Raw genomic sequence first — 10881 nt, forward strand, 5'->3', positions numbered from 1 at the left:
CATGATGGAATACTATGCAGCAGAAAGAAAGAAGGAGCTCCTACCCTTCACAACACCTTGGATGGATCTGGAGTGCATTATGCTAAGTGAAATAAGCCAGGCAGTGAAAGACAAATACCATATGACCCCGCCTATAAGTAGAACCAAAACAACAAAACAAACAAGCAAGCAAAATACAACCACAGACATTGAAATAAAGAAAAAACGAACAGTGACCAGAGGGGAGGTGGCGGGGAGACAATACGGAGACACTAGCCAAAGAAAAAACAAACAGTGACCAGAGGGAAGGTGGGAAGGGAGACAATATGGAGACACCAGCCAGGGCCCAACTGCATTTTAAAATGGTCAAAGGACTAAAGTATTTCTTCAGAAGATATAGACAAGACCCATACATATGCTGCCTACAAGAAACCCACTTCAGATCAAAACACAAACACTGACTGAAAGTAAAGGGACGGAAAAAGACATTTCAGGAAAATGGAAACAAAAAAAAGCTGGGATAGCAATACTTACAACAGAAAAAAAAACTTTAAAGCAAAGGTTGTTACAAGAACAAGAAGAACCGAGAAATTCCACTTCTGAGTATTTATCCTGAGTATTCACCCAAAACACTAATTTGAAAAGCATATGCACCCCTATGCAGCATCACTTTCGATAACCAAGATATGGAAACAACCTGAGAGTCCATTGACAGATGACTGAAAAAAGAAGATGTAATACAAATATACAATAGAATGTTACTCGGCTTGTCCTAGAGAAATGAGTTTCACAAAACTGGGCCATCTTTCCTTTATTGCCTTCTGACCCTTTCTGATGATTGTGGGATTGGGCTCAGCAAAAACGAGATTAACAATATTCACTGAAGGTGAGTTATCTTCCAGTTTTGCAGGGATCACTCTGTACAGTCCTCATTGCCTAATCGTCACTGAGGAAACATTTATGTATGGGCTGACCGCAGGCCCCATGTTCCACACGTCTGATCTAAAGGAACAGCGTTGTTCCTCACAGAGCCAGCCGAGCTTAAATTCAAAAATTAGACTCGTATTTATTAGACATGTGTAAAACAGCACCTATTTCCACACCTCCATCTTAAATGCGGCAAAGTGACACTGAGGGGGAGGGGGTTCTACCCTGCAGATGATGTCCAGCCCACCGGCCCAGAATCCAGCAAGAATGTCTCTCGTTGCAATCCACAGAACCTTCTCCCACCCGGGAGGGAAGAGGGAGAGAGAGGGAGGGAGGAGGAAGGGAGAGGGAGGGAGGAGCGCCGGCCAGGCCCCGCCCCCACCCCGCCTCCATCTCCGAGGGAAGCGGTACCCTACCTCGCATTCCCCGGAATGTGCTACAGCGATGGGGTTGGCAGCGGACAATAAAGCCTACTTCCAGAGGGGCAGTCTGTTCTGGTTCACCATCATCACCCTCTCCTTTGGCTATTACACGGTAAAGGCAGTGAAGGGAGCAAGCGCCTCATTCAACGCAAGATACGGGCCTTCAGGGAGGACTGGTCGCGCAGACGCAATCTAGCACCCTCGCGCTCTCTGCGGAAGGAGACTAAATTCCAGACAAAGTCACAGGCGCACTGATCTGTTCGCGTCTTTAGCCGACGCAGGAAGCCCTGAAAAACCAGCTACTCAGGCTTTCTTGTGTGAGGGCGGGAGCAGGTACTGCTCTCCACCCCACGGCTCAGTGTCCATATCTTTCAAAATGGTGGTGGCAAAGTCAGAGGCCGGCAAGGCTGCCACTGCCTACTTCCGTACAGGCAGACCCTTGCCCTTGCTGGTCACCTTCCTCGGGCTAGGATATCTCGCGGTGAGGCGTCGGAAGGGGCGGGGCATCTGTTTTGGGCTCGCCAGGCTCTCGCAGGGCCAGGGGCTCCCGGGGAGTGTCGTCCCGTGCTTGGGCTGGTGGAGGTTGCCAAGGTTACTTCGCTAAGCGGAAGTTCAATAGCCTTGCAGCCCAATTTCTACTTTATAGTGCCTCTGCCTTTTTGTTTGCTCACGGTTACTGCGTTTTAGCTCAGTCTCAGAACTCCGCGAGGAAACCAGGTTACACTGCCGTAGGGTTGCCAAGTCAGGATAGGGCTTCTGAAGGAGAATGTTTGAGGCAGTTGGAATTGGTTAGGGAATGGAGATAAACCTAAAGAATGAGTAGGATTTAATTGGTAAGAAAGAATAGAGAGGATATAAATGTTATGGCACGGATATGGAACCAAGAAGGCAGAGGATCTCTACTGAGAGGAGGAGCAACTCTTGTCTGCCTGACAGAGTTCATTTAAAAAACAAAGGGCAAAACTGGAAAAGTCGGTTGGAGACTGACTTGGTATAATTTTGAATGAAGGCAAAACTATTTGGATATTTCCTGGTATATCCTGGACACAGGATTAGAAGTGTTTTGTCCAAATGGTTGTTTGTTGTGGAATCTGACCATCTTTGTGCTAATTTCCCCATATGTAAAGTGGAGGTGTTGAACTGAAAAATTTCAAAGGTGCACTTCTGTTCTTTGAGTCTGCATCTCTGAGTAGTTAGGATATAAATAGAGTGAAGCTTTGGTGGCTTCATATTGGGATATTGTGGAGCTGGTGGGTGCTGCCCATTCCATTCTTCTTGGTTTGGGAGGATGACTTGGTTTTATGCTTTATTTAAATTTTAGGTGTGTAACACTATAATGGGAGAGGTAGTACTGCTCTTGGCTGGAATCTGTATGGAATAATAAATTTTAGATCTGTTGGGCCTTAATTATTCTCAAAAGCCTAATTGACAGAGGGAAAGTTGGTATGTGATTAAGTAGTTGCTATTAGCACTTAACAAACCTGATCTTACTTATTTTCCAGTTCTGTGCAGTGAATCAGTCACAGTTTTAGAGGTAGAAAAGATGAAAGAAGAGAAAGGGATTGTAAATTAAATGGGTATTTGGCCCAAGCCATAGTTTGTGCAGTAAGGAAGCTAGCCAGGACACATAAGCTCTTAAAATTGTTAATAAACTTTATAAAAAAATCTTTTGGTTGAATTCATTAAAAATAGAAGTCATCCAACCTGGGCAATAAGTCTGATAACCACATAGTTTCCTCAGCATAAATCTCCCACTAGAATATTTTTCAGAAAATAGAAGTCAAGAGTGGAACCCCACATGACTTAATTCAGAATTTTTTTTGTTCTCTCCTTACTGTTGTAGAATCAGGATTATTTCATAGCCTCTCTCAAATGCAATGAGTTAAGGGACCTAATAGGTGTTCTGTGCCTTTGGTTCTCTTTCAGTGGGTTGTCTTCTGGCCTCAAAGTATTCCTTATCAGAGCCTAGGGCCTCTGGGCATCTTCACTCAGTACTTGGTGGACCACCATCACACCCTCCTGCACAATGGGTAAGGAGAACAGCAGCAATGGGATTGGACCACTGCAGTTATGGTCTCCCTGTAGACTTGGGAGGCCTGCATTTGCCTTTAGATATCTAAGAATGGTGCTAGTTCACATTAAAGCACCTTCTTTTTGAGGTTTCTCTGTTAGAATTCATCAGCAAATAACCTTCACCTTAAACTGGGCTGACTTTGTTTCAGGTATTGGCTTGCCTGGCTGATCCATGTGGGAGAGTCCTTGTATGCCATGGTATTGTGCAAGTAAGTGTTTTAAATAGGTATTTGTCACTTTTCTCTTAGCATCTGATATAAGTTGAGAGTAGCCCCATTTAAATAATTCATGTACTTGTAGGCTGAGAGCATTCTCAGGGTAGAGTTGAATCCCCACACCTAATACTGAGCCAGCACAGAGGGAGTAGTCAATAAATGTTTAATGAATGAATTCATTTCATTTGTGTTAGCCTAATAAATTTTAGATCTATTGGAACTTAATTATTCTCAAAAGCCTAACTGACAGGGGAAAATTGTTTAGTTACTTAATTTAGATGACTTTTCTTATTTTTTTTTTTCAAAAAAACCTCTCTGTATTTGCACCAACAAGAACAAAGATTAGGAAGCTGCCTTCTAGTTTGAAAAGGCTTACTTACTGACTGGGCTGATGATTCTCAATCCTACTTTCACAACTGAGTTGCCTAAGGAGCTTCTTCGAAACACACAAGCCTGATTTCCAGACCCACAAGATCCTGATCTGGTCGGCCTTGCTTCAGACATGGGACTGTGTTATTTTCACAAGCTCCACGGGTAGTAAATGCAAGTTAAAAGCCACTTGACTAAATGCCACTCAGCAGATGCCAGTGTAGGTTAATACTGTGTGAGAGTACTAGGAAAGGTTCTCTTTATGTTTGAACTTAATGTAGCATATACAGAAAGTATGATGTAATGAAAGAGATAGTTATGGTCATGCCAAACTGCTTGGCAATTGATATTTTTCTGGTCAAGACTGTTGCCTCTATTATTGCTGTATTACTGCTAAAAGTGGAAAATATGGTATTGTATTACTACTATGTTCTGTTAATAAAAGTAATTCATATTTATTGGGTACGCACTATCCCAGACACTGCTAAGTTCTTTAAATGGGTAGTACTCTGTCTTCTGGTTGATTAAACAAGCTAGAGTTTCCAGGGGAGGAACTGAAACCAGCTTTATTCTTTCTCACCCCTCTCCAAATACACTCACTGTATAGATTGTTGTCTGTCTCCCACCCTACGCCTGGATGAAATCTGAAGCAGTTCTGTAGGTTTTCCCTGTGATATTTTCCAGTATAGTCCCATGAATTTACTAAAACTGGAAACTTTTTTTTCCTTTTCTTTAAAGAGAGGGAGATAAACATCAATGTGCAGCAGCCTATTGTGCACTCCCCACTGGAGACCCGGCCCATAATCCAGGCATGTGCCCTGACTGGGAATTGAACCAGTGACCCTCTGGTTCACAGGCCGATGCTCAGTCCACTGAGCCACACCAGCCAGGGCTAAAACTGGAAACTCTTATCTATTCAGAATGTCTGCTCTCATCAAGCTGGTGCTCAGGATCCTGCTGTGTAGAAGAGAGGGGATTTGATGTCTCCTCTCCATCTCTTTTTCTATTCATTAGCAGCTGCTTGTGGCCTCCTGAGGTTGTGGGAGCAGTTAGGGGCAACAGGGCACAGTCTGCCTTGTGATCAGCAGCTGGGTGCTGAGAATGTTGCATACCAAGTGTTGGCTCTTCCCTCCAGAGGGGCTCTGGTGGGTGTTTGCAAAACCACTCATCACTTGGGATCTGCCTTCTGCAGTTCCCCTGCTGGTTTCTTCAGACACATCCTACAGTGTGCCATTGCAGTTTCTCCTTGTGATCTATGATTGGGGGAAAATTCTCTTTTATTGAATTCTCTTCTTCCATTCAGTCAGGCCTCTAAGCCCAGGTCCCTTTTAAGCTCACCAACATCCAGTGTCCTTCCACAAAATCTGTATGGCTCACAGTAACAGTTTCTTCATCCCACCATTGGGCTGAATCTGCAAGTGCATGCTGTTCACAGTACAGCCTTGTACCCAGCAGGCAAGCCAACCAGTCTTTCAACTTTAAATCAGATGTTAATCCCTTCCCTTAAATTCCAGGGGATTCTTGTCATGGTCTCCAAGTGGTTCTGTTAAAGCTGTTGTTTGGGCTTCACTTCTGATAGGAAGTGCCACAGCACACTAGTGCCTTTTTTCAATGGCCCTTTCAGCCTCTGGGTGAAATCTTGGCTGAAAGGTGAGTGGTTCAGCCCCTCAACTTACATTGTTGGAGTACCTGACACCTATTTTGTTCTTGGTTTAGAACCTCTAATGAAAACCAAAAGACTCATTAACATCCTCCTATCCATTTCTTGAAGGGTGGAGGTAGAACAAATGTGGAGAAGTTCAGTCACCATTATTTTGGTCTTGAAATCATTTCTTTATGGTCAAACATGTTGGAATGTATTGTTGGTCACTATAAAACAAAATAAACATTTCTTCTAGATTATGAATGAATGAATAATTCAAGTGAATGACTTAATATGTAAAGTCATATTGTGTATATGTAGCATCCCACATCCCACCATCCAGCAATAAAAATGAATTGGTGAATTCCTTTTAACCAGAGTTAAGATTGGACTATATGTTTTGCTTTATAGCCACCATTTTGTATGTGGGTGGCTACACACACACACACTCTTCCATAACTTTTCTCCTTGTCATTTATTCCTATTTTTCCATGTCTATATCTATAAATTTGTCTCATTCATTTTGTTAGTGCATAGTAGTCTATATGTGTATGTACCTCAATATTTATGTATTTATGTATTTAACAAATTCCCATTGTGATGGACTTTTAAGTCTAGTTTTTACTATTGTAAGTAACACTATATAGACAGTTTTATTTCTTCCTTTCAATTTTGTACATCTTTTTTTTTTTAGGTTTTATTTATTTATTTTTAGAAAGAGAGGAAGGGAGGGAGAAAGAGAAGGGGAGAAACATCAGTGTGTGGTTGCCTCTCACGTGCCACCCCCACAACTGGGGACCTGTCCTGCAACCCAGGCATGTGCCCTGACTAGGAATTGAACTGGCAACCCTTTAGTTCACAGGCCGGCACTAAATCTACTGAGCCACATGAGCCAGGGCTAATTCTGTATATCTTTTATTCAGGATTCTTTTTGTATTGCACTGACTAGTACCTCCAATACAGTAGTGACTAGAAATGGTGGTAGTAGGCATTTTTGCGTTGTTTCTGATCAAAGGGAAAGCTTGTAGCATTTTGTATCGTGTCTTTTCTAGAATTGTGTAGATCTCCACTATCAGAATAAGGAAGTTCCATTCTAACATTTCTAGGTTTGCTAAGATCTTAGGTCAGAATGAATTTTGAAATTTTATCAGATGCTTCTTCTTCATTTATTAAGATTATCATATGATTTTTCTCCTTTAATTTGTTATTGTAGAAAATTGCCCTTGACCCCTAAAGAACATGTTTGGTATTTTTTTTAATACATGCAGTCAGCCCTCCATATCCATGGGTTTCACATCCGTGGTTTCAACCAATTGCTGATAGAAAATAGTGTCTTCAGTCCACAGTTTGGAATCCACAGATGTGGAGGGCCTGTTTGCATTGTTCTACATCATTTTATACAAGAGACTTGAGCATCTTCTGTTTTCTGTATCTCCAAGGGTTCCTGAGACCTATGGCCTGCAAATAAAAAGGGCCAACTGTGGTTAAATTTTGCAGAAGTCAGAAGTTATACACAGATTTCAACTATGTGGAGGAGTCAGTTCCTTTAGCCTCTACATTGTTCAAGGATCAACTGTGTATCATTTTTACATATTATTTTTTAATTTTGTTTTCAATGAAAAGTCATCCATGTGAGACTTATTTATATACAGATGAAACTGTAGCACATCACTCACTTCAATTGGGTCATTTTCTTTTGAGCTTTGTTTTAAGTAGTTTAGTTACAGGTGTTTATTATTACTATATGTCAAGCCCTTTACTAAGCACTTTGTGTCCATTATCTCATAAATTATCTGAAATTTGATGAGCTAAATACCATTATTCCAATTTTTTTAGACAAGGAAATTGTCTAAAGAATGAGTGACTTGCCCAGGGTCTCAGCGGTTAGTTGGCCAAGCTAAGATTCACATACGGTATTTCTTCAAAACACTTTCTTCTTGCTCTGAAGCCATACCAGTGTTACTTTAACTCTATCCACTCATCAAAATCATGTGAGAAACAGTGGTATAATACAGTGCTCTAGGCAGTGGCCAGACTTTCTCAGGGAAGAGTGTACCATCCTAAATGCGCAAGAAAAATTAAAAGAAATCAACTAAGCATTTGAGTTAAGATGCCGTAGAAAATGGCAAAATAAACCCAATGAAAGTAGTTAGAAGGAGTGTATTATTTTTAAAAAATAGAAGGCAGTAACTCCTATGAAACCATAATATTAAAATTCTGACAGTTAAATTTTTCTTTTCTTTTTTTAGGTCAAAAGGCATAACGAATGCTTGGGCTCAACTACTCTGGTTCCTACAGACTTTCCTCTTTGGGATAGCCTCCCTCTCCATCTTGATTGCTTACAAACCAAAGCACCCCAAAAAAACTTAAAGAACATATTCAGAAGCTTTCTCTACACTTTGACATCCAACCTCACCTTTTTGGGGGGGTGCTTTGTTTATTCCATCTTTCTATTTTCTAGAAAGTTAAGACTCTCTAGTTATTCATTATTTCATATGCTCTGGTTGAACTTGAGTAGATCATAGGAAAAGATTTTAGCTGTCCTATTCTGTAGACTAAGCTATTTGTCAGAGGGCTTCCAGCTACCTTCTTGAAGTCCTTGGCTGTGTTGGTGCTCTCTCCCTATCATCTGGTTTAAGCCACATACTGAATTTGTTTGTTGGTGTACCTTTGCTCCCATCTTCTGACTAAAACGCCTTATAACCATCTTAGCTCTCTTTTCCCAAAATTTTTCCACCTTTCTGGACCATGGGGGAGTAAACACATCCACAATATATCAATTCCAAATGCATTTGTTAGCACCAGTGAGGCAAAATCTTATCCTTTCAAATTTTCACTTCTCACACTACCAAAAAAGATAAGGAAGATAAGCCAGTGCCTGGAACCAGGCAGACTGAGCAGATACATAAAGGCAAAAGGACATGCTGACACCCAAGAAGAGAGAATTGGAGAATGCCTTTCTTGATTCTGCCAACCAGAGTGATTCTTCCCTCCATATGGCCCCTTGGACACAGTGCAAGGTCTGATGACTAATGCTGGATTACTCCTTCAAGTCAGGACTACATCTTAGACAGCTTCATTTTACCTTTAACACCTGCCCGATTGCCTTGCACACAGGTTTTCTATCAGTGTTTATTGAACAAAGAAGGGAAACTTTGATTTTACTGTCTAGCATCAATCCAATTTTTATGTGAAAACTGCAGAACCCATTTAGTGTAACCTAGTCTCAAGGAAAAGCACAGGACTATCTTTGACTGGTAGTACCACCTTTCTGTTGGTCCCTTGATGGGACACCTATATCTTTTTCACACTTTCCTATTCTTGGTCCTTTTCTCCAAATGCTATAGGTGTCTCCCTTCAGCTCTGGCTTACTCCAACACAAACATTCCTGTTCTAGAGATTCTAGACCATGGGTGGTCCAGCTGGTTACCACCTCTTCCACCAATTCACCTCATTATACCTCATTAATACTGACTGGTTACAGTAGGGCAGTGATTTTCAACTTTTTTCATCTCATGGCACACCAAAAAATATATTTTTTGCTGATCTACAAAAAAAAACAGGTATAATTTTGAATCATTCATACCACACAACTATTGTTGTATTGGCTGTTTTTCTTTTTAAGATTTTATTTATTTATTTTTTTAGAGATAGAGGGGAAGGGAAGGAGAAAGTAAGACAGAGAAACATCAGTGTGTGGTTGCCTCTTGTGTGCCCTGACTGGGAATTGAACCAGCAACCCTTTGGTTCACAGGCCTCTGCTCAATCCACTGAGCTATACCAGCCAGGCTGTTATCATTTCTTATTTGACAATGTAAAGGAAAAGAGGTCAGTACCCCTGATAAATAATCAGGTATTGTGTGTTTTAAAAACTCTTGCTGCAGTCCTGGCCGGGTGGCTCATTTGTTTGGATCATTGTTCACCAAAGGGTTGTGAGTTCAGTCCCCAGTCAGGGTACCTACAGGAGGCAACTGATCAATGTTTCTCTCACATTGATGTTTCTTCCTCTCTCCCACTTAAACTCTGTCTCTGAAAATCGATGAACCTATCCTTGGGTGAGGATGAAACTTTTTAAAAAATTCTTGCACACCAGTGTGCTGCAGCACCCCTGTTGAAAATCGCTGAAGTAGGGTATACTGTGTGTTTTCAGCAAACATTTATGAGAAACAGCCCTCTTCCCCCCTCCCCAAAAAAAGTCCCCATGTAAAAGCACAACCCTGAAAGATTATGGACAATGAATTATTTCTAGTGGAGATCAATTTCTACAAATCTGTCTCCCTTTGTTTCTCTTCTGATTAGGGATTGCTTTTTGGTATGGTAGAATATTTTAAACATAAAAATCCAACTCAGATTTTTTTGAAAGCATGGTCCTCTCCAAGGGAAATATTGACAATAGTATTAATTTTGCCAGAAACAATATGGCAGATTATTGAATGAAATGAATTTATTTGATGAAATGCTATGAACTGTCTCCAATAAAATACTGCTTTTGTGTCAGTTTTGATGTATTGTCACACTTTTGATTCTACCTTTTCTCAAGTAGACTCTGTTATAGAATTGTTTGTCCAGTTCAGATATCAGGGATTTTTTTTCACCAATAAATGCAGAATGCCCTGGTCGTGGTTTGTATACTCCTCAGTACATTTATAAAGCTGCCCACAGCCCACTTAACTTCTCCACGCACACTGACCCCCAAGTGGGCACGAGTGTCTCCTTTTATTATGGGACTGTCCTCTAGTTTCCATTAACAATTCATTTAGCGTATCATGCAATCTATGCTGCAAGTGAGACTATTCTGACTTTTTAATGCCAAAAGTAGAAAATTCTGTAATCTTATTTTGGGTATATGGCTTACAGCAAAAAAAATGATCTTGTTGGACAAATGGTGCCAGTGATTTATTTTACAGACACTGCATCCCATCAAGGTGCAGTAACACCACAGAGAGAGGCCAGAGTGACTGCATCTTGTGTTTCTCCCCTCCCCCACAGCCCAGGAGCTGAGAAGTAAGTCTGTGAAGCAAAAAACAGAAAAATGGAGACATCATGGCTTTGAATTGCAGTCATAGTGGCGATTTAGGAGAAACATCTTTATGTTGAGTTTGGATAAGAAAAGGCCAAAGGCATTTTGGTGGAAGCAGCCATGGAGGCCAAGCTGAACTTTACCCAGCTCGTCCCCAAACTGTCAAGAGCATGTATAGAGCATGTATAGTTTATAAGAACAAAAAAGGACCGTTGGGTGGGGGAAGGGGGGCAA

At 41.2% G+C, this 10881-nt stretch overlaps 2 protein-coding genes across 2 annotated transcripts in view; one reads left to right on the forward strand and one right to left on the reverse strand.

Annotated features, from left to right (window-relative positions):
- Window positions 1–1456, reverse strand: part of LOC123820967 (pulmonary surfactant-associated protein D-like) — a 31316-nt gene extending 29860 nt beyond the window's left edge. The window contains exon 1 of the mRNA XM_045842163.1: window positions 1323–1456. The gene's annotated coding sequence lies outside the window, so the exon portion shown is untranslated. The remainder of the gene's footprint in view (window positions 1–1322) is intronic.
- TMEM254 (transmembrane protein 254) lies at window positions 1308–9233 on the forward strand. The gene is made up of 4 exons (XM_045842164.1): window positions 1308–1440; window positions 3255–3358; window positions 3551–3610; window positions 7877–9233. The coding sequence occupies exons 1-4, from the start codon at window positions 1351–1353 to the stop codon at window positions 7995–7997; spliced, it is 375 nt and encodes a 124-aa protein (XP_045698120.1). The 5' UTR covers window positions 1308–1350; the 3' UTR covers window positions 7998–9233.
- The last annotated feature ends 1648 nt before the right edge of the window (window positions 9234–10881 follow it).

Source organism: Phyllostomus hastatus, unplaced genomic scaffold (genome assembly GCF_019186645.2).
Source record: "Phyllostomus hastatus isolate PE091 unplaced genomic scaffold, TTU_PhHast_1.1 phas_contig_38, whole genome shotgun sequence".
Lineage (NCBI taxonomy): Eukaryota > Metazoa > Chordata > Mammalia > Chiroptera > Phyllostomidae > Phyllostomus > Phyllostomus hastatus.